Source organism: Microtus pennsylvanicus, chromosome 7 (assembly GCF_037038515.1).
Source record: "Microtus pennsylvanicus isolate mMicPen1 chromosome 7, mMicPen1.hap1, whole genome shotgun sequence".
Lineage (NCBI taxonomy): Eukaryota > Metazoa > Chordata > Mammalia > Rodentia > Cricetidae > Microtus > Microtus pennsylvanicus.
This window is the reverse complement of record NC_134585.1, coordinates 32,500,507-32,525,285: the sequence shown is the minus strand read 5'-3', so window position 1 is coordinate 32,525,285 and position 24,779 is coordinate 32,500,507. Positions and strand designations below refer to the sequence as shown.

The 24,779-nt window shown below is 37.3% G+C and overlaps 1 protein-coding gene across 5 annotated transcripts in view; it reads right to left on the bottom strand.

Moving 5' to 3' along the window:
* The window catches only part of Tsga10 (testis specific 10), a 98,238-nt gene that overhangs the window by 53,327 nt on the left and 20,132 nt on the right, over window positions 1-24,779 (bottom strand). For 3 of the 5 annotated variants that reach the window (XM_075980404.1, XM_075980401.1, XM_075980403.1), the window contains exons 4-9: window positions 17,783-17,848; window positions 16,392-16,559; window positions 15,719-15,874; window positions 3,294-3,464; window positions 3,131-3,208; window positions 2,063-2,214 (exon numbers count right to left, since the gene is read on the bottom strand). In XM_075980404.1, coding sequence (XP_075836519.1) covers window positions 2,063-2,214; window positions 3,131-3,208; window positions 3,294-3,464; window positions 15,719-15,874; window positions 16,392-16,442 — 608 coding nt within the window. In that variant the 5' untranslated portion in view covers window positions 16,443-16,559; window positions 17,783-17,848. Of the gene's footprint in view, window positions 1-2,062; window positions 2,215-3,130; window positions 3,209-3,293; window positions 3,465-15,718; window positions 15,875-16,391; window positions 16,560-17,782; window positions 17,849-24,357; window positions 24,473-24,779 lie in introns of those variants that run through there. The other 2 variants (XM_075980405.1, XM_075980402.1) reach the window with 2 other exon arrangements.

The following is a 24,779-nucleotide window of genomic DNA, read 5'->3' as shown; positions in this document are numbered from 1 at the left end:
ATATAATTTTAGCCAACAATTATTCTACAATAAAGCTTAAAAAGCCTTTGTAAAAATTTAAAACAGAACTACACAACAAAATAATAGCTGGTGTTAAAAATGAACTGCATATCAAATGTCAGTGGGGTATTTAACTACTGAAAAACTCAGCACTGCTGGAGTAAATGAACAGTACTACAGCCACACTGAAAAAGACTTCAGTGGTTTCCCTGAAAGGAAAATGTATCATATGGCTCAGCCATTTATTCCTAGATATTGATCCGAGAAATAAAAACATATATCCACACAAAGATTTATATAGGGAAGAGCTTAGTGGCTTTATTTATTATGGCCCCAAACTGGAAACAGTGCAACTGTCAATGTGTACACCCACATAATAGAATACAGCTCAGCAGTCAGAGTATAAATTACACACGACATGTGTAATACATAAAGAACAAACCTCAGAATAACTACACTGAGGGAAAGGAGCCTGATTAAACAACATATACAATACAATTTCATTGGTTTAAATTTTTAGAAAGTCCAAATACCTATATGCCTGAAATAAAATCAATTCATATAATCAGCAGAGTGTATGAAAATTACAGAGGGGCAAGAGGGAACTTAGAGTGCAGAATAAAGGCAAAATCTTGATTGTGGTGATGGTTTGAAAGGTCAAATTTTTCAACCTTAACATATAAAATTTTAGTATATATGTTTCAGTTACACATCAATAAAAGTTCCCAAATAAGCATACATCCAAAAAAAATCCCCTAAAACTGCTAGGCAGGGTGCACACGCTGCCCTGCTGCCCTCTAGAAGCAGAGCAGAGCAAGATCCTACACCACAGGAACAAAACACACCCACTATACCCCAGATTAACACACATCTCTCCATTAGAATACTACAAGACATAAAATGTTACCTAAGACAAATATTTTCTAGCAACACGGAAATCCTAGGTGATGAAATTAAAAAGGCCAGATGTAAACGGCCACAGGCTAGGCTCAGCTGCACAGGACACTTAAGTGCTACATACACACGGGCTGCTTTCTGGCTGGAAGCAGTTCTACACTAATCTTTTTCCATGGGTCATGGAGTTATAGATGATTTTTAACCTTTTTGTTACTGGTTTTTATTTTCCCAGGTTTTTTTTTATTGTTTTCTTGCTTTGGTATTATTTTCATGTAAGCTTAACAATAGTCTTAGAAGAAAGAAAAAGGTTTCCAAGGAAAAGGGAGTTTGAGTAAATGTCTGACTGACAAGTGGTTCCTACTCTGCACCACTGGCCCTGGGAAGATCAAGGGGAGACTCTGGGAACTCATATGTGGCCCAATTATTATCTGTTACTGGATAATATATTTCACAGTCACATCAATTAACATTTTTCATGTCTACAGAAAAAGAGAAATTCAACTCTACTGAAACTTGAGTAGCTTTGTTTCACATCAACAAATAGTAACGTAGAACCTCAAATGTCGAGGTGACTTCCTGCCTACACACCGCTTTAGTGGCCTCTGTCACTACACCAGTGTAACGAAAGAGCTAATCAACTTCGTCCTGTGTTAGAACCATCCTTTCCCTAAGCTTTCCAGTCTGGGCTTTCATGAATTGTTCAGACCTGGGAACAGAATTTAAAGTTATATACCTGAAGTTAAATATCTCAGTTCTCAGATGGCGATGGTGGTGCACGCCTTTAATCCCAGCACTCGGGAGGCAGAGACAGGCGGATCTCTGTGAGTTTGAGACCAGCCTGGTCTACAAGAGCTAGTTCCAGGACAGGCTCCAAAGCCAAAGAGAAATCCTGTCTAGAAAAACCAAAAAAAAAAAAAAAAAGTCTCAGTTCTCAGAAGGCTATATAAAAACTGCTTTATTAAATTAAAATGAGTGTATGCGTGTTTCCTGGTTGAGTGATTTGGGGGACACTCATTACATTGCTGAGGTTTCTACAACTGCATCCTATCAGTCTTTTCATAAACTAAAAGTAACAGATAATTAAATTTCATTACGAAACATGCTATAAAGCAGAGCAATTAAGTACAGCAAACTGTCAGTTGTTTAACACCAATGTAGCTTTTACCTCAAGGAATTATTCTCTGCTTTTTGTCTGCCAAGTTCACTTTCGGTATCCATTGCCTTTCTTGCTAATGATTTCATTTCTTTTTCCACAGTGGTTATGGTCTCCTTCATCAAAGTCATATTTGACATCTGTTCCATACGTTCATCATCAAGCTACACAAGTAGAATGACAAAGTTAACTCCCACCACTCCGTAGCCTTGTTGGTCTTAGCAGAGGAGACCCTCCTACAAACTGCAGTTTCTGAAAAAATTATTTACACGAGATGATCAACTGGAGCAGACCTGACACTGTAGAAGGTTTTATAAAGTGTTATATAATAGGGTAAAAACAAGCCACTATATAGCTTTCTATAATGCCTACCTGTCTCAGTATTATCAGTCTGCCTTTCTCAATCTGGTTCAATTTGACTATATACATACTGAATTTGTAAAAACATTTATTTGTTATTCAAAATTAATACATTACATATACAGCAGGATTATAAAAATAAAATTCTTTTTCTCTTGTTTGTTTTTTACTTATTATAAGAAAATACCTCAAATGAATTTATCCATACATTTAGACCTTCACTGTTTATGTACCTGGAACACTGCTAACGTGTATCTGGCCAATGCTTGATATACTCATATTTGGCAATATTATCTTTAACAGAACACGGAGATGAGAAAAATTGAAATTTTAGATAAGTGTAGTGGTACTATAATGCCAACACTCAGGAGGAGAAGCAGCAGAACCATGGGTTCAAAGCCGACCTGGGCTATATAGTAAGTCCTTGTAGTCCACTCCCTCCAAAAAATTAGTCTAATAATTTAAAATCCTGAGGCTACATCTTAACAATAAAAACAAAACTTCTTTTCAAACAAACAAACAAAAATAAAAAGCTGCACTCATGTTTCCAGAGGAAATAATGAAGTGCAAGGGTAACATAGGATTATGAATAACACATCATATACACCACCTTAAGTATTTTAGGACTACAAACACAATCTTAGAAAAATAAAAGAATTCTTCCTAAGACAGAAGAGAAAAGGAGAAACTATGGGTAGAGCCAACGAGGTTTTGTTTTACGTTATGAACTGTACACTCCAGCTCCTCTATCCTTTGTTCCAAGTGAGCCTTCTCATTAAAAGCTGTCTCTTGAGCAATCTGTTCAAAACACAAAACACAACAAAGGACTTTCAGTGTCACCGCACCTGTGTTATACCTATGGACAGACAAAACAACTGCACACCTTTAGCCTTTCTCTCAGACTGTCTCGCTCTGTGGTCATTCTCCGCAAATCAGTGAAGGCTACATCTCTTTCCGTCTCTACCCGACGAAGAATAGCATGTGCTGTGGTTGACTTAGGAGACTTACAGCTTTTCATCATTTCTCTTCGAAGTCGAGCAATTTCTTCCTGTGCCTATGATAAAAATACATAAAATTTAAAAAAGAAAACTTTAAATTATACATAAAGTATCTTTTATCCACTCAACTAAAATTGAAACCTGAAATAATATGCAAGCAGCAAGAAAATAAGGAAATGGATGAATTTTTATTTTTAAGAGTTTATAAATAAGTGCAAGCAAATATATAAGTATATATTTGTGGGGGTGTAGCTAAGAAAAAAGACTTTGTATATTCTATTTGAATTCGGCACAACTCAGGTGAAATACTTGTCTAATGAAAATTTCACAGAGCTTATCTTTATATTTGCTATATCTTTATATATGCTATTGTCTAGGGTATTTTTACCCTGACACAAAGTTCCACCAGTCCTTACAGCCCAACATGGTCTCTGAACACTTGTTAACCAGTCCTGAGGCCTCAGATCTGTTGCATATCTATAAATGATTTCATATCCACTTTTCTTCCTGACTCTAAGTTTTGATCATTATCTACACAGCTGGTCCCCAGTTTCAGAAAAAGATACAGTTTCTCAATATCTACAGATTAGCCTTCACTACATTTCTTAAAGTGTTTTCTAAAATCTTCCTAATTAATGATAATTATATCCTCTCACTTTGAGCAGTGCCTCTTCCTCTGGCTCTTCCCACCCTGGTTCCCAGCAAGCCCCCATCACCTTCATCATGTATTAGCTTGACAACCTGTCATCTACCATGCTGTGTCTTTTCTTACTTTGTAGGCTCTTTGTTTTTGTTTTTAGGCAGTCTCAGCCACCACCACTACAAAACCTGAGCTAAGAAGCCTGCCAACTGTAATGGATTTTTCGTAGTTCCCATTCCCCTTAATTTTCTGACAGCAACCATACTGGTTCAGGACCTTTCTTCCTAGACCCCCATTCTCCCTTTGTGGCCTTGGTTTCTTTGTCTTTCAAAGGTTCTTCCCTGCCTCTTGAAGATTCCATCTTGACTTTTCTGCTCTATTTAGTGCCTTCTCATTTATATAACTCATTCATTCTGAAGGCTCAAATAACATCTAAGATGATCTTTAAAGCTGCATAATCAGTCCTGCCTCTCTTCCTAATTCGGTTCTAAATGTTCTAGGTAGCAGTTACTATCTGAATGTCTACCATCTTATTCCACCTTCCTAAACCAAATCCATAACTTTCCCTCAAACCATCAACGGCTTATTTCTCCTCTTTTTATTCCCCAATTCTCTGTCATTTAAGATAAAATTTCAAATGTTTCCATTTGTTTCTTCTCCCCCAAATCAAATCTTCTCAAATCTTTCTTAGTTTATCTGGCATCTGTTCCTATATTTATTTCCACTGGTATCACCTTTGCTTAATGCATGGACCATGATAACATTTTTCTAAGGAATCCACAGTTTCTTCTTCCTCTAATTCTCTTGAAGGAAAAATTATTATGCTAATATAGAAGATCTATGAGATTTGCCGCAAGATAAAAATTGTTTTTCAAGAAAGACTACTTTGGTTATAGTTTCCTGCCTTCAATAAATAATAAATTGTCCACTGCTTAAAAATCAAACGTGTAAATCCTAATCAGGTTCACTGAGCCATCTGTAGTAGTTTGAAAGACAATGACCCCCAAAGGGAGTGGCCTTATTAGGAGTTGTGGCTTTGCTGGTGTGTGTGTGGCCTTGTTGAAGGAAATGTGTCCCAGTGGTGGCAGGTTTTGAGGTCTCCTTTGCTCAAGTCACACTCACTATGGTACCCAGTTCACTTCCTGTTATCTGTATATCAGGATGTAGAACCCTCAGCTCCTTCTCCAGCACCATGCCTCTGCACACCACCATGCTTCCCACCATGATGATAATGGACTAAACCTCTGAAATTTAAGCCAGTCCAATTAAATGTTTTCCTTTGGGTATACTGTGTGACTCACTGGGCCGCACTATAGCTTCCACACTGAAATTTTGTTTTGTTTTGTTTGTTTGTTTTGGTTTTGGGTTTTACTTTTAAATTTTGTATTGAGGGGGAGGTCAGAGGGTGGAAGCGAGGGAATGGGGAGATGAATAGGATTGGAATGTATGATGTGAAATGCACAAAGAATCAATAAAAAGCTTAAAAATGTTTTACTTTATAAGAGTTGCCATGATCATGATGTCTCTTAACAGCAATAAAAACCCTAAGACACGATCAAAGGTCAAAAGTTAACTAACTATATAGCACTCACAGGTTAAAACCAACCTCCTTTCTTGTTTTGTAGATCTATAAGCTAAGAATCTTTTTCATATTTTTAAATGATCAGAGATAAAATCAGGACAATTTTTCATAATGATAAACAATATAACATTCAAATTTCAGAGTCCATGAAGTTTACTGTAATATACTCTATATGCATTGCCAGTGGCTGAGGCAGAACTGAATAGCTGCCAAAGACCCCACAGTCTTCAAAGCTGAAGAAACAAGAAGAACATTTATGGAATAGGGTGCAAACTCCTGCCTCAGTCCAATCTACTTTCCAAGCCTTCACTGCCCCTTGTTCCACTGACACATTCAGCCTACCCCAACCTAAAGTAGTCTATCTACCTCTGCTATTTCCTGCCTTCTTCCTTTGCCACACACTACTTCTTCAGGATAATCTTCCTTGTCCCTTTCAGAATAATAAAAGTCCCTATCGTAATTCAGGACTCAAATACCACATATTCTGGCAAAATTTCCTTGATCACCAGAATTTTAAAAAAAGTGTTCTTCTTTTTATTTCTTACAATACACTTTAAAGGAGAAAGCTTATAGTCACAAAAACAGAGCTAGAGAAACAGCTCAATCATTAAAGGCAAAGTTCACAACCAAAAACATATCTACAAAAACTAAGACAATAAAAGACACTATTCTTTTCTCCTGAACTATATTATATACTAATGGAAACAGGGCCTGCTTTAATTCTTTTTTTATCCCATAGAGAGTGTGAGAATGATTTCTTTTCACTTGAGAAAATTTGACATGCATCTAGGTATGTGAAATAAGTGCACCAATCAGATACTTCCTGATTATAAACCAGAAGTAAATATATTCCAAAATAATTCTTTGGCATACATATAATTTATTAAATGGAAGCAAATTTGCATAGCAATAAATGGGGGTCCTAATTTATTTCTATATAAATAGTTAAACCTTTATACTTTAGGACACAGAACATCTTCAGTATTTAGCAGAGTTGGTTTGATTTATCAGTTATTATTATCAGTGCTTGGAATGATGCTTTTCATATATCATATATATGATAGAACTATGTTTAGAGTGGCCTCAATCCCAAACTAAAACTAATATTTTTGGTGAAACTTAAGTCAACAACTCAAACAGAAATTTTTACTTTCTTTTTTTTTTTTTAATTTATTGAGACAGAGTTTCATTACCTGAAACTCATTCAGGCTGGTCTAGAACTAACTATGTAGAGCAGGTTAGCCTCAAACTCACAGAGACCCATCTGCCTCTGACTCCCAAGTGCTGGGATTAAAGGCCTGTGTCACCACACACAGCTTCAAATAAAAGTTTTTAAAATAATTCTAATATAACACAATCCAAAAATATACAAATTTGGTACCACATGCTAAGGAATGACAGTAGGAAAATATTGAAAGCATTTGTTTTCCAATCAAACCATTACATTTTTATAGAAGCAGAAAATTTGTGTGCAGTTAAAACACTGCAACTCACAACAGACAAATGTCAAATCTGAGCTGCAGTTTCAGGAAGCATCATCCGTGTTGCATTATATGATGGTATGTGGAGATCAAAGTGTGCATGCTGTGTGTTAAGAAGCAAGGCTGCAATGAAGTCGTACAATATAATATAGGTCCACGCCTCATATCTATAATGTGTTTGGCTTTGAGTTAATTTTTTGGCTGCATATTCAGACACTTTTCACTATTGCAAAACCTTCATGCTCCCATAATCTGTGATGCATATGGGGTTGTGACCTATACAGTGTCTTAAAGTAGCAACTCTAGAGCCCTAGATATAGTAACTATTTCTTCTTAAAATTGTAGTTGTTTATCAAAGAAATTACATTATGATAAATAGGATTTAATTCTTGTTGATTAAATATTTTATTAATAAAAGCTATACAGTTTTAAATAGAAAGTAAAGTTAAATTACAAAGTTATTTTAACCTCTAAATTTAAACAAGTTATATGGCAGTTCCCAAAGTGATGTGATAGAATTTTTTAACCTTTCCTCCACCAAATTCTAAAGGTTTTACCTTGAACATATGACATCCTATCATTTGAGACTCTCGTTTCTCTTTGTGGTTTTTCTCGCTGCTTTGTTTTGTTTTTATTGTTCTGTGATGTGTTAAGGATCAAAGCCTAGGGTCTATGCAAGCACTCCATCAGTGAACCACAACTTCAGCCCTGTCTCCATTTTTCATTCCAAAAATCAAACTTTTTATGCATGTATATAATCTCTTATGAGATATAAGAGTGACACAGATGTGTTCACACTTCTTATATTGGAAATATGATACCTTCATTAAGATTATTGTTGCGGGAGGTCCTCCCACTCCTCCAGCCTATCGCCGCTGAGATACCAGCCCCTTGGGGCGTGGCCTCTCTCCCTTTAAAAAAGCGGCCACTTCCCTCTCCTCTCTCTCTTCACTTCCTGCTCCGCCGGTGACTTGACTTCCTTCCTGGTTACGCAGAGGGCTGAAAGTGATCTGTAAGTTTTTCCCCTTTAAATAAATATCACCCTATTAATCATAATCCCAAATTGGCATTGTTTGTGACTTACGCCTTCATTTGGCGCCCAACGTTTGGTTTTAGAACCTCTCCCGGCTCGCAGCCGCGAGTTCGGCTTGGCGGCCGGAAGTTCGGCTTGGCGGCCGCAAGTTCGGCTTGGCGGGCGCTTGTTCAGCTTGGCGGGAGCCCTTGCTTCCTCAGCCGCTGCCTGTGGATTTAAACTCCACAGGCCCGCGTAGTCTCTGCCCGCCTGGTTTGCTCTTTTCTGAGTCGTTTTTAAATCTCCCTTGCAAGCACAGCTCTTAAGTGGCGCGAACCAGAGCACGCGGTTGCTGAAAGCTGCAACCCCTCAGGGTGACTCTGTCACGTGGAGGCATAAGCGGCTTCCAGGTTGCTCTTCTCTACCCCTGGATTCTGGTTTCTGGTTCCATCTCTGGAATTGATTTAATTACATTTACTTTGTTGAGCAACTTACATTTTCCAGTTTTTAACAAATACTAGGCAGACTCTGAAACAGGACCGTGTTTTCGTCGAGACTTGGCAACAGCGCCACCTGCTGGATAATAGGTAATATGGCAGTTCCCGTTTCCAACGCGAATTTTACTGTTCTGGTTACCAATACAATGGGTTATATCATGCAAGGTTTATATGACTATGGGGATAACTTAATTTACTGGTTACTAGGTTTTAGTATTCTTTTGCATATTCTATCATTTAGGAAGATCATGGCACTCCTAAGAACCATACAATCTTTACTAGAAACTCATGCAGGTCAGGAGATTAAGGATTCAAAAGAGACAATAATAAAAAGACTTGAAATGATTGAAGAAATGATTGGAGCTGGTGAACAGAGTAATAAGGCACAAGGACAGGATACAATGCCAACACCAGCTATTAGAACTGGCTTACCAAAGGTTTTAGCAGCATACCCTATACTTAATTCTGACAAAGCGTCAACTTCTAAAGGCTCAAAGGGAGTCAGAGAAGCTAGATGGACGCCAATAGCAATGAATGATCTAAAAGAAATTAAGCAAGCTATTGTTAATTTTGGCTTGCACTCTGCATACGTAAAGGAAATGATAAGGACTTGGGCTTCTAATGCTAGAGCTACCCCCCATGATTTCCATCAGTTAGTGTCTGCAGTTTTAGATAATGGACCTTCCTTGATGTTTGGAATTTATTTCAGAGAAGAATCCAAACATATGGAACAGCAAGGAAGAGCAAAAGGTATTGAGGTTTCCCAAGACCAAATTCTTGGTGCAGGAGAATATGCTGATCCACAGGTCCAAGCTCTTTATGATGATGAAGTACTGTGTCTATGTCACCAAGCAGCTTTAAATGCTTGGAATAGGATACAAGATCCAGCAAAAAGGGTTGAATCATATACCAGAATTAGGCAGGGACAGAGAGAACCCTTTATTGACTTTTTGCAAAGATTAATTAAGGCTCTGGACATAGGGGTAACAGACCCAGAAGCTAGACGAATACTTCTTGAATCTCTAGCTTTTGAGAATGCAAACATAGAATGCAAAAAGATAATTGGGCCTTTAAAGTCTAGATCAGCACCTATGGATGAATGGATTCAGCATACGATGAATGTTGAGACGTTTAGCTATAACGATGAATCTTGGGTAGGAGAAGCGATTTCCACAGCAATGAGGAGACATCAAACTGCCAGGTGTTTTAATTGTGGTAAATTAGGACATCTGAAAAGGGATTGCAGGCACAGAATTTCTAGGAATATTATCTCCTCTGGGAATGACAAAGATAGGAGACCTAGGCCTTCAGGTATATGTAGGAGATGCGGTAAAGGCCGACATTGGTCCAATGAATGCAGATCAACAACAGACAAACAAGGCAACCCGATACCGTCGGGAAACTCCTTGAGGGGCCTCTCGCAGGCCCCCAAGCCAACAGTGGCCCAGTCATTCCCAGTCACAGTGGAGAACGTGCCTCACCAAGAAAATTAAAAGCTCCAATTTCTGCTGTAAAAAGTAATACTGGTCTAAATGATGAAATCCATGTGGAGGATGAGTCAAAAAACCCAGTTGGACAGAGTAAACGTATATTTTGGCAGACTTCTATTAATGATCAAAGACCAAAGCTAAGAGTCTGTATAAATGGCACTTTTATTGAAGGCTTATTAGACACAGGTGCGGATGTAAGTATCATTACCCCAGAATCTTGGCATCCGAATTGGCCTCTTAAAGAGGTAGATGTTCAGTTCCTGGGAATTGGAACCCTATCTCGTGTAAAACAAAGCACAAGATGGGTTGAATGCATAGGGCCCGAAGGGCAAATAGGAAGACTAAGGCCATATATAGCCAATATTGCCATAAATTTATGGGGCCGTGACCTGCTACAGCAATGGAATACCCAGATTAACATTCCTGTAGTTCCAGGAACTCATAATTCTGGGAAGTATATGATGAGGTATTATGGAAAAAGGTCACTAGCCATTCAGGCTGTACAAGAACATACAGCAAATACCAAACCTTTAGAGGTACCAACAGCCCTACCTTTAAAATGGCTAACTGAGAAGCCAATATGGATCAAACAGTGGCCTCTAGCTGAAGATAAACTACAGGCATTGGAACAGCTGGTGCAGGAGCAACTAGATGCTCACCACATTGAAGAATCAACCAGCCCTTGGAATTCTCCTGTGTTTGTTGTAAAAAAGAAATCTGGTAAATGGAGAATGGTGACAGATCTAAGAGCTGTCAACAAAGTAATTCAACCTATGGGCTCACTACAATCTGGAATTCCTTTGCCTTCTCTGTTACCAAAAGGATGGCCTCTTATAGTTATTGATTTGAAAGATTGTTTTTTCACTATACCGTTACAAGAAAAGGATAGAGAAAAATTTGCCTTTACAGTGCCTACTTATAATAATTCTCAGCCCAATAGGAGATATCAATGGACTGTCCTCCCACAGGGTATGCTCAATAGTCCTACACTGTGCCAATATTTTGTAAGTAAGCCATTGGAAATAATTCGTAAACAATTCCCCAAGTCCATTATTTATCATTACATGGATGACATCTTGTTATCTGATTCAAATAAAGATACTTTAGAAAGGATGTTTGAAGAAGTAAAGAAAGTCTTGCCTAGGTGGGGATTACAAATTGCCCCTGAAAAGATTCAAAGAGGAAACTCTATTAATTACCTAGGTTACAGAATAGGGTTAGAGAAAATTAAAACGCAAAAGGCACAAATTAGGAGAGACCGCTTAAAGACTCTTAATGACTTCCAAAGATTGTTAGGAGACATTTCCAGTCTACGACCAGCTGTTGGGATAACACCTGATCTAATAGTTCATTTAAACAAAACCTTAGATGGTGATAAAGATTTGAATAGTCCAAGAGAACTGACAGCTGAAGCAGAAAAGGAACTGACAATGATTGAGGAAAAATTACAGGAGGCACATGTGGATAGGGTGAACCCAAATCTTAGCTGCATCCTAGTCATATTGCCTTCCAGAATTTCTCCTACAGGGATTCTAATGCAGAGGGAAGATATTATTTTAGAGTGGATATTTATACCTAATAAACCAAGTAAAAAATTAAAAACTTATGTGGAAAAAGTCTCTGAATTAATTATAAAAGGTAAGCTGAGACTTCGTCAACTAGCAGGTATAGACCCAGCAGAAATTATAGTGCCTTTTACTACTGAAGAAATAAAAAAGTTATGGGAAGACAATGAACCGTGGCAAAGAGCTTGTGCTAATTTTTTGGGAGAAATTAATAGCAACTATCCCAAAAGTGGTAGACTTAACCTCATAAAAAGAACTTCTTGGATTCTTCCTAGAATTGTACGTGATGCTCCAATAACTGGAGCCCGTACGTTCTATACTGATGCAAATAAATCAGGGAAAGCAGGTTACAAGTCAGATGAATTGAGTAAGGTGGAACAAAGCCCTTATAATTCTGTCCAGAAGGCAGAATTATATGCCATTCTTATGGTGCTAAGGGATTTTAAAGAACCTCTTAATATAGTTACAGATTCACAATATGCAGAAAGAGTTATCTTGCATATTGAAACCGCTGAATTTATACCAGATGACACAGAGTTGACTTCATTGTTTATCCAGGTACAAGACATAATCAGGAACAGGCTTTGTCCGATGTACATAACACACATCCGGTCCCATACAGGTCTGCCTGGTCCTCTAGCCCAAGGCAACGCTGAGATTGATCAATTATTGATTGGAAGTGTGTTGCAGGCCTCAGAATTTCATAAGAAGCATCATGTCAATAGCAAAGGCCTAAAGAAAGAATTTTCCATTACTTGGCAACAAGCTAAGGACATTATAAAGAGATGTCCTACTTGTTCTTTCTATAATCAAACACCGTTGCCTGCAGGGAGTAACCCAAAGGGCACTAAGAGAAATGAAATCTGGCAGATGGATGTGTTCCACTTTATAGAATTTGGTAAATTAAAATATGTACACCACACCATAGACACGTATTCAGGTTTTCAATGGGCTACTGCCCTGAGCTCAGAAAAGGCTGATTCAGTAATCACACATTTATTGGAAGTTATGGCCATCATGGGTATACCCGCACAAATAAAGACAGACAATGGTCCAGCATATGTATCTAAGAAAATGAAACGCTTTTTTGATTATTATAATATAAAACACATTACAGGTATACCAAATAATCCTACAGGTCAGGCAGTTATAGAAAGATCAAATCGTACTATAAAGGATATGCTGAACAAACAGAAAGGGACCGAAAATACCCCCAGAAATAGATTACATAATGCTTTATTAACCTTGAATTTTCTTAACGCTAATGAGAAAGGAACGACAGCAGCAGAGAGACATTGGATAATGGAAAAGTCTGCTGAACTAAATCAACCGATTTATTTCAAAGATGTGCTGACCTCTCAGTGGAAGCCAGGAGATGTGCTACGTTGGGGAAGGGGTTTTGCTCTTGTTTCCACAGGAGAAGAAAAATTGTGGATACCATCAAAATTAATAAAGTTTCGATTTGAAGAAGAGAAACCTCTTGGAAAGGAGAAATGACAACTCATCCACAATGATGATATTCATACAGGTGGTAAGAAAAACATATAGAATGGGGGCAGGGTTCTGTTCTTATCTTCACAGGAAAACACTCATCTTTGAGAAATTCAAGGGACCCTGGATGTTTGGATACTGACAGATGGAAAAATACCTGCCCGATAGGAAATATCAAGAAAACTGAATGGGTTGTGTAAGTAATATTAAACCATATTTCTAAATTTATAAAGCTGGTTTTGAAGTTGGACTCTGGCTCAGTCCCTCTCCAATTCCAAGCCTGTTAGTAAGAGAAAAACCCAGAGTTTCTGGAGTTTCTGTCTCATGTCAAGAGCCATGATGTGGGACAGAAAGAAATATGAGTTTAGAAAACATCTTTGCTTTTCTTCATATCTATCATACTTTTCATTGAATATATCTATCATGTCTTTCATTGAATATATATATATATATGTGTGTGTCTATATGATTAATGCGTAAGTTTTTCATAATGAACAATGAGTTTTTCCTGAAGTGACATTTGAAGTTTCCAGGAAGAAGATGGGGCCCCATAACAACAACTCCACCTGGTTGATATGACGTCAGATACTGATAGCGCTACAACAAGACCTGCTTTGGGTACCAGCTGCACAAGACAGTTCCAACTTGGTTAGCTGAAATGGTGCACATCTTGTACAACATTCTGGCCAGACCTCCACAAAATACTCAGAGACTATTTGCAATTTTAAAAGACATTGATCTTGAAATTTAACCATCATTTTACTTTCACAGGATCCCCCAGAAAGAACGTCGCCCCTATGACAGCTGGAAGTAATTTTAGAGGACGACGTCCCCTCTCCCAGTAAAGTTTGCCCTTGGGTTTAGGGACATCATTTAGGGGTTGATTATAATTAGTATACGATTGAGGGTTGGGGGAGGAATTTTATAAGCTCAGGGATCATTTTGAAAAAAAAAAAAAAAAAAGAGGGATGATGGGATAATAGATTTGTAATTGTGAGTTACTGTTGTTAGACAAATATATTGATATAGATTCTTGTATATTGATACAAAGTTAAATTGTATTGACTATTGTATGCATTCATGTTTCTACCTCTGTTTAAAACATTTTTTATGTATTGACATATATATATTGTATATATTTACCATATTGCAGTGTACATTTCTACTTCTGATTAAGATACTTATATAATGTTCGTGTATTGGTATATGTTTACCCACTGCAATGTATATTTGTACATTGTTTATATTTGGAGGTCATTGTCCTCATTTGTTTCACAGTCGTTTATTGTCTTAGTCTTTAAGTTAGATAGATATTGAGAATTATATAGACTAATAGTCATCTAAGTTTGTCATTTATAATTAGACTAATCAGGTTCTTTAGATATATAGAGATTATACTCAGTATAGATAGATAATCTTCAACTTCTTCAAAGAGCTGTAGAAAATGGCCTTTAATCTAACTCAGAGTTTTGTGGTAGTGAGACACAATTGCTCCTGGCAACACCACTCTATTCCCGAGAGAATGTTGAACACCAAAGACACTCCACCTGGAGCATTTCTTTTTGGCAGAACTGGCCTTGGGGCAAAGAAATGCCCATACCTCAACCACTGACAAAGATACAGAGCATGCATCAATGGATAAAACAGGGCTGTCTTATCCTGCCAAGACAGGGTAAGATAGTTTTGAAAGTTGCTTGCCTTTGAAAATGGTGTGTCAGTTATGTTAGGCCTTAGCCAAAGTTGGTTGCTTCAACGCTGCTAATGTGACTTTGGGTGATTGCCTAGGTAGCTAGTTGTCTCTGTGATTTGTTGCATGTTTTGGAAGTTGTTTTACTGAACTTCCTAATTACCCAGGTAACATTATTTCCCTTCTCAGATCTTTGATGGGGTTGAAGACTATATAAATGTAGTTACTTTCTCTCATGACTTGGCCAAGTTATTTATTATACAAGACCTAAGCTAGTTAGAATAGCATATTTGTACTTATTGTATATAATTTCATAGTAGGTTTAGAACTCTCTTATTTAAACAGAAGGGGGAGGTGTTGCGGGAGGTCCTCCCACTCCTCCAGCCTATCGCCGCTGAGATACCAGCCCCTTGGGGCGTGGCCTCTCTCCCTTTAAAAAAGCGGCCACTTCCCTCTCCTCTCTCTCTTCACTTCCTGCTCCGCCGGTGACTTGACTTCCTTCCTGGTTACGCAGAGGGCTGAAAGTGATCTGTAAGTTTTTCCCCTTTAAATAAATATCACCCTATTAATCATAATCCCAAATTGGCATTGTTTGTGACTTACGCCTTCAGATTATCTTGACAACAGGGCTGTAGATGTAGCTTAGTTGTAAAGTACTTGCCTAGAATGCACAAAGTCCTGGGTTTGATCCCAGAACCACAAAGAAAGAAAAGGAAAAAGGAATGTCTTAGAGAAAAACGTAATTTCCAAGTAGTAGAGTAATTTGACTGGCATGTTAAATTATGATCATAAAACCTACGGAAAAACTGCAACCCTCTAGAAATGACTGCTATTACTAATACAATCTGTGTGCTTACATGCTTACCTGCTCATAAAGAAGGAAGGTCTTGTCTCTCTCAGATGTAAGAACCTTGACATTGCCCTGGATTTCTGCCAAATGACGTTCATATTTTTCCAGCATGCATTTCAGTTCTTCACGGTCTCTTGTTGACTTCAAAAGTTCTACTTCACAGTTTGCACCCTAAAATTATTATTTAAGATATCTGAAGTTCTTCCTCTTTTCTTTTCCTCTTTTTTTTTTTTTTGAGACAGCGTCTCATGTGGTCCAAGCTGGCCTTAAACTCACTATGAAGCCAGGGCCAGCCTTTAATTCCTGATCCTCCTGCCTCTGTCTCCCAAGTGCCAAAAATCCAGGTGTGCACTAATGAAACACTACTGCGGATGGCAGTGCACACTCTCTACTTAAGTGAACATGACCTCAGAGTGAAAGAAAATAGTGAACAACAACAACATTACTTCTTTCACAGCTTTATCTCAAACTGCACTAAACTGGCCTCATTATCTCCCACCCACAACTTATCCTGGGAATAAAGAACTAACTTCGCTGTTCACTGTACCATCAAAGAGATCTATCTCCCAACCTCTTTGATACTATAATTTATACAAAACCAAATTATTTCCAAATAAGATAAATCAAAGAATAAAATTGAGTACTTAAGAAACAAACTAAAAGATTAAAAGATTTCCTCAAAACCTACCCGGGAAGTTGGAGATGGGCGTCTTGGACTTTTAGATCTATTTCTGATCATTTTTCTCAAATTCTGTGTTTCAGTCTTATAATAATCTCTGTCTGCTTCTAAAGTCTTGACAAAAGAATCAAGTCTAGAAGGACATTTATTTTGTGCTTTTTCAGTCTCTAAAATGATCTTTCAAGGAGGAAAAAAATTAAGCAATTATTTCAAGCTAAATTATAGCATACTTTTCTAAATAAAAACACAAAGGAGTCTTCAAAATATGAAATTTGGCATTTTTAAAAATAGAACATCTAAAAATTTATTCATTAATTATTTTTAAAAAGTAATACACTATTTTAAGAGCAATTTTCACCATTTTGGTGTGTTTTATTTGAATAAAATACTACCTTTAGTTAATCATTTTGAGAAGAAAAGAGATGTGTGTATATGTGTGTGTATTTCAGAAACATCCATACCTGAAGGAAATCTTAGAAACAGACTGACTGACTTTGGAAATCTTTACATGCTACTTTAAAGGTAGTTCCAATGTCTACCTTTGTTCAATATTCGTTCAATGAATGGATATGCTAATGAGTTCTGACAGTCGACACATTCAGGTGCTTCCCATGAACTCCCATTCACATGGATATATTTAGAAACCCTTCTCTTAAAATGTGTTTTTATACTTGTTTTATAAATACTGAGAAAAAGTAGACATGTCTCAGATGGTGTTTTAAGTATTTTAAATGAAATATTAAAATGTTTAAACAGAAAACTTTTCATTTCATATTATTAGAGAAACAAAACATCAACTGGTGCTAGTTACCAATTTATAACTTAAAAATATTCTGAAAGGCAGAAAATTTAAAATATAAAAAAATGTACCTCATATACTGAAAATTAAAAATTGGGGAGTCATCATTTTAAAACCTAGTAACAGCTAAAAACTCTTTGCTAAAATCAACCAAAAGTTATTCTCAACTCTAGGTCAGCAGTTCTCAACCTGTGGGTTACAATTTCTTTGGGGGCTGAATGGACTCTCACAGGGGCCGCCTAAGACCATCAAAAAGCACAGATATTTACATTACAAGTCATAAGAGCAGCAAGATGACAGTTATGAAGTAGCAACGCGAACAATGTTACGGCTGGGGGTCAGCATAACATGAGGACTGTACTAAAGGTCCCTGCACTAGGAAGGCGAAGCTGTGCTCTAGGACAAAGCACTGACAACAGGGAAGCAGGAAGGCATCCTCCTAAGGTGAGGGCACCCACAAACCTCTTAGTGGGTGTGAACTTTAGAAAAAAAATGCATTCATTGTTCTCAAAGGCATGAGTTAAAGGATATATTAAATTCTTTTAGTAGATTACTAAGTAAAAATGACTGCTTACCATGTATTTGTGAAAAATGTACTTACAGATTTAAGCCTTTTAATTGTATCTTCCAATACTGTTATATTATTTTGCTGGGAAATGAGTTCAATCTGTAAATTAGAAATTCTATTATTTATACTAAAGATGGTTAAGCTGATTTAACTGGAAAAAGTATTAAAAGGAAGTCAGTTAAAAATCAAATCATACAGACAATATTTCAAGCAGAGGGTAACCTGTCCTCATGCTTACCTACCTTCAATGGTAAAAGAACCCAGATGAAAAAAGTGGTTCCTTTACCCAATATTTTATAAAATATTAACTTACTGTATTATACCAAATTATTCTCCATTAATTGGATCAAATGTTGACATGAATTATAATTCTGAAAATTTTAACAGGAAAGCAATACAAGACTGGAATAAAGTGTTATCAAACTGCCCATTCAGGCTTCTTTCTCTTCTGAACTATTTTACTGCCTTCATTCCACCTAAGCCACAAAATACTGTTCGCATCAATTTATAACACTGAACATATACTCAGTTTTACAGTACAGCTGTCATCTATAGCTATTTATGTGACACATCTATGTCATATGTTTAAAAACAGTGACTGTTTTTATGACAGATAAAGCTCTTTGCTAAAAAGTCAGCAAATACGTTCAATGCATACATTTATAATTCATTAGCATTCTCTCATGATTCTGAGTTAAGATACACATGCTATATTTTACATTTGAATTTCCTTTGCTAGGAACCAAGTCCAGGGTCTCATAAACACTAGTTAAGAGTAAAATTCAATACAGCCCCTGTCCCATTTTTCTTAATTATCCTTCTAAGATTCTTTTAGAAGTCACAGTGAAGTTTAGAAAATATTGAGGGATTCTAATGTTTTTAACATAACTTATAGCTGCATGAACTTATGTACAACTCTGAATCATTAATTTTCATTATCTTATTTTATGCTATTGTGATGGCTATTCTTGGTTATCAACTTGACTACATCTGGAATTAACTAAAACCCAAGCAGATGGACGACCCTGTGAAGGATTTTTCTTAATTAAATCATTCGAAGTGGGAAGACCTGCCCATCCAGATCCTTTGAGATGAGGAGCTACAGCTTTAATCTGGTCACACCTTCAGATGGCAGCCTATATAAAGGACATGGAAGAGCAAGTGTTTGTTCTATACCTGCTTGGAAAGTTCATTCCTACTTCTTCAGGATTCTGGCATATACTGAAGACCAGCAGAAGCATCCAGCATCATGGACTGAAGAGCTACTGGATTCTTGGACTTTGCGTTGAAAGATAGCCATTGATGGACTAACTGGGCCAGAGCCCATAAACCACTCTAATAAACCTCCTTTCTCTATATAGATATATTCTATTGAGTCTGTTCCTCTGGAGAATCATGACTAATACAGCTACTATGCAGATACTAAAATGATACAAGCCTAGAATGAAAATGTGTAAAGATTTTTGTTCTTGAGTAAAAACAATATCCAGTGTGATACATCCTCCAAAAAAATGGATATACATACATATCCTAGATACAGATGAAACATTACCAATAGCTTATAAACTGAAGAAGAGTAAGTGAGCCTAGATACAAGTATAACAGTGGTGGATATTATTTCCTTCACTATAGTTTTCTAGGTGAACTGAAATCTTGTTTGTCGGAGAGGTAGGGGTGTTAGAGATTGAGCCTTTCTACACAAGCACTCTACCATTGAGCTATACCCATAAACTTAATTTTTTTAGAATATATATATATATATACACACACACACACACACACACACACACACACACACAACATTTATGGTGATAAAAGTGATAATCCTGCCCTGAAAAATAAGTGTAATTGTCCCAAAGGAACAAGTTTTAATCCAGTGCTTTTCACCTTCCTAACAACTGGTTAACTGATGCTTTATTGTGTGTCTGACAATGTGGTAAATATTCATTCTGGAAAACACAGTGCATATGACAAAACACAATGCATATGATAAAACACAAATTTCTGCCCTAGAGAGTTTAAATCTAGTCAAAAAAAAAGAAAAGATAATCGTCAAAATATATATCAAATATGGCACTCAAAAATACACAATAACCACTTAAATTCTAAGACACTGATTTTTTTTCCTTTAAGTGAACAAAATAGGTAAAGATTTCTGTCTTTAGGGACATAACATTCCAGCTAGGAGAGATGATTGTGGTGGCCTGAGAAGGAATAGCTCCTATAGGCTCATATATTTGAATGCTTAGTCACCAGGAAGTGGAACTGTTTGAAAACATTAGGAGATGTGGGTTTTTTGAAGCAAGTGTGTCACTGGAGGTGAGCTTTGAGGTTGCAAAAGCTCATATCATACCCAGTCAGTCTCCCTTCTCTCCTTCTGCACATAAAATGTAGCTCTCAACCACTTTTCCAGTACTATGCCTGCATCATGCTCCTCACCATGATAATGGACAGGACTAAGCCACTGAACTGTAAACAAGCTCCCAATTAAATGTTTTGTTCTTTAAGAGTTGACTTAGTCATGGTGTCTTTACACAGCAATAGAATAAGACAGACAAAAGTGACTAAGACAGATGCTTTTTTTTTTCCGAGACAGGGTTTCTCCGTAGTTTTTAAGTTCCTGTCCTGGAACTAGCTCTTGTAGACTAGGCTGGCCTCGAACTCACAGAGATCCGCCTGCCTCTGCCTCCCGAGTGCTGGAATTAAAGGCGTGCGCCACCACCACCCGGCGACAGATGCTTTTTTTAAGTTAAAATTAGTTAAATAACAAGATGTATACCATACTGGCAAAGAAAAGCAGAGTTGCAGGTACTGCATTTATGAAAAACAAGACTGAAATTTGAAACAGAGCTATCAGGGAATCTCCATGGAAAGATTCTTTGAGCAAGGTTTAAAGAAGAGGACCCAAGGAAATCTGGGTGAATATTCCAGAAAAAAAAAACCTCTTTCTGCAAATATCCAAGAGCAAAAGAATGTCTACCCAGTTCCAAGGAATAGTAAAGTGGCCAATGTTGCTGAGGCAGAATGGAAGAGAAAGGACAGTGTAAAAAGACCCACCCTAAAAAATAAAGCAGAGGGCTGGAGAGATAGCTCAGCATGTAAAAGCATGTTTTGCTCTTATAGGACCTGGATTTAATTTCCTGCACCCACATGATGATTCATAACTATCTGTAACTCCAGTTCCAGGGGATCTGATGCCTTCGTCTAGCTTCCATGTGCATAAGGAACACACATTATACATAGACATACATTCATACAATTTATATACACATAAAATAAAATAATTTCAAAATATATATATTTTTTAAAAGCAGGCAAGGCAAGATCAAAAACACTGATGACAACTTATACTTGAGAGATTGTGGGGAAAAGAGAACACTCCTGCATTGCTGGTGGGAGTGCAAGCTGATACAGCCCCTTTGGAAATCAGTGTAGCGATTTCTCAGAAAATTAGAAAACAACCTTCCTCAAGACCCAGTAATACCACTTTTGGGTATATATCCAAAGGATGCTCAATTGTGCCACAAGGACATGTGCTCAACTATGTTCACGGCAGCATTATTTTTCATGGCCAGAACCTGGAAACAACCTAAATGCCCCTTGACTGAAGAATGGATAAGGAAAATGTGGTACATTTACACAATGGAGTACTTCACAGCAGGAAAAAATAATGACAGCTTGAATTTTACATGAAAATGGATGGAGCTAGAAAACATCATTTTGAGTGAGGTAACCCAAACCCAGAAAGACAATTATCACATGTACTCACTCATGGGTGGTTTTAAACATAAAGCAAAGAAAACCAGCCCACAAATCACAATCCCAGAGAACTTAGACAACAATGAAGACACTAAGAGAGACTTATATAGATCTAATCCACTAGGAAGTAGAAAGTAGAAAAAGACAAGATCTCCTGAGTAAATTGGGAGCATGGGGACCTTGGGAGAGAGTTGAAGGGGAGGGGAAAAACAGGGAGGAGAGCAGAGAAAAATGTAGAGAGATCAATAAAAATCAATAAAATTAGAAAAAAAAAGCAGATTAGAAAGGGTATGCATATTGTGTGGGAGGTCCTTCTGTCTGTGTGTTGCTTTTATTGGTTAATGAATGAAGAACTGCTTTTAGTCTATGGCAGGGAAGAACAGAACTAGGCAGAGAAAGCTAGGCTGAATGCTGGGAGAAAGAAGGATGGAGTCAGAGACGTCATGGAGCCACCAGAACTTTAGCTGGTAAGCCACAGCCACGTGGAGATACACAGATTAATAGAAATGAGTTAAATTAATATATAAGAGCCAGTAAGAAGCTAGAGCTAATGGACCAAGCAGTGATTTAATTAATACAGTTTCTGTGTGATTATTTCAGGTCTAAACGAGCTGGATGGCCAGGAACCAACAAGCGGTCCTCCTTCTTACATGCATACCTACAAAAGGATTTTCCAAGCTTAATATTAAGTTTTACACAATGCTTTCTATATAGTAGATTCATTTATCTTGGCTGATTGAATCATATACAAAGGTAACAATACTTTAATCCCAGCACTCAGGAGGCAGAGGCAGGCGGATCTCTATGAGTTCGAGGCCAGCCTGGTCTACAAGAGCTAGTTCCTGGGCAGGCTCCAAAGCTATGGAGAAACCCTGTCTTGAAAAACCAAAAGAAAAAAAAGAATATCTCATATAGACTATATTAAATTTTAAACATGCTGGTGCCATCTTAGAAAATGTCTTTTAATTAAAGTCATAATTTAGTTGTGTTCAGTTTAATTGCAGATATCACTGAGCATAATAGCTAGATTTTTCAGTGAGTTACGGTTTACATTACTTTTCCTTAACATTACTAATGCTGGGTTTCAAAAAGATACACATAAATATAAAATAACATATATGATATAAAAAACTAACAATAGTGAAATTCCAATTCTGCTTTCACATTACAGAAAATCATGTTCAACATGGAACATGCTGGAAAATGCTGTATTGAAGTATAAATGGTAGCTTAAGACGTGAAGACAAACAAAGGCAAAATTTGCAAATTTAATATGTGCTCAAATTATAATACTTCCTGCTTTAGAAGACACAGACCTCCCCTAAAATGTGGGTTCTTTGTTTTTGCTCAAGACAGCCTTTCTATGCAATCCTGTCCTGCTCACAATCTTCTTATCTTAGCCTCTCCAGTGCTGAGATGATAGGTATATGCCACCATACCTGACTTAGTGAATCATTTTAAAAAGCAGAGACAGTGGAAATGCTGGGATATAACTTACATTGGCTCATAATATACATTGCAGGGTTCTAGTTTATTATCACTCTTGGATCCCTGGCTCAGAGAGCAGAGGGCAACAGTCATCTAGAATGTAGACAACTGGGCCTTGTACAGAAGGCTTGCTGACAGCCAAATCCATCTGCTGGAAGCCATCTTAAAAGCCAGTGTTCTAGTATCAGTTAGGGTATGGCTGCAATTTGACCATCACCTTTTTAACACTTTCCTGAGAAACTGAACCAGAACCACTCCCTAACCTGAAATATAAGTCAGTTTGCTGCTTGAAATCACTCAGTTTCAGGAGTAACTTATTAGATAACAGTAAAAAACACAATAGTAAATACTCAAAAACAGTTTCATAGACGAGGTTACTTTAGGAATATTTAAAAATATTGGGGCTAGAGATATGGCTCAGCGGTAAGCACTGACTGCCCTTCCAGAAGACCCGGGTTCAATTCCCAGCACCCACATGGCAGCCCACAACTGTCTGAAAATCCAGTCTAGCAGATCTGACACCTTCACACCAACGCACATAAAATAAAGTTAAATAAACCATAAGAAATATTTAAAAATATGACTAACCAAAAGTAAATCCTTCTCAGTAAATTTAATCCTATCAGACTCCACTTTTATATATTTAGAATATGTCACAACACTGTAAGAACACAAGAATTCTTTTTCAGCAATCAAATAGATTTCTAGTTCTACCCCAAAACATAGACAAGAAATGTATCATTGGTAATTATAAGCCTACAGTGCCCACCTAATGCAAAGATTTTGACAACATGTCTTGGTGTCCACACCCCAAATTGGTCTTGCACCTCTCTGCCCTACAACATAAATAACACTGTTGCTTTCCTCATTTCAAGGCACTGATCCTAAGCAACCATTCCTCCTTTATATCTTGATTTACTAAGGTCTCCAGGTCTCCTCTCCCAACCGCAGCCAACCTCGTCCTCAGAAGCTCAGACAGCTTTCTAATTCTCCGTGTAACAGACATTCCACATCATATATGAATATCACTTTTTCTAGAAATATGTTTTTCTGAAAATTTCAATCTATGAAATTAGTACTTTTGGTTTTAGGCAAAACCTAGCTTATATAATTCAGATACTTTCCATTCCTGGAGTTCTTCCTTTTTTTTTTTTCCTCTTTATCATTTTTCGAGGCAGGGTTTCTCAGTAGCTATGGAGCCAATCTTGGATCTCGCTCGGTAGACCAGGCTGGCCTCAAAATCACAAAGATCCTGCCTCTGCCTGCCTCTACTTCCCAAATGTTGGGATTAAAGGCATGTGCCACCACCGCCCAGCTGGAGTGCTTCCTTTTAATACCAGAGAATTCACCCTGACACCTACCTCCTCCCTGCTGCAATATGGTCAATAGGCCCTAAACAACTCCTTAAAATAGATGCTGTCTACCAAGGGCACACTCAGAGATGGAATTCAGCCAATCGTTTTTCCTCTTCAGTCTGGGAAGGAGATAGTTAATTTTTAATATGAAGAAAGAAAGACAGTAAAACTCTTCAATTTGGCAATTTTCACAGTCAAGATGAAGACTGTATGCAATTAACCACTAAAACCATGCATGAAAGGTTAGAGTAAACTGACAAGGTTATTGAGAAATACTAAGAACATAAGACCACTTTGAAGTGCCATTTAAATACTTCTGTAGCAACCATATGAAAGTAAGTTATTACAAGCTAAAAACGAGCCACTCTATCTACTTTCACTGGTAGTCCTAAGAACCTTTTCCAGGAAAGTACTTACAGATAAGTGTC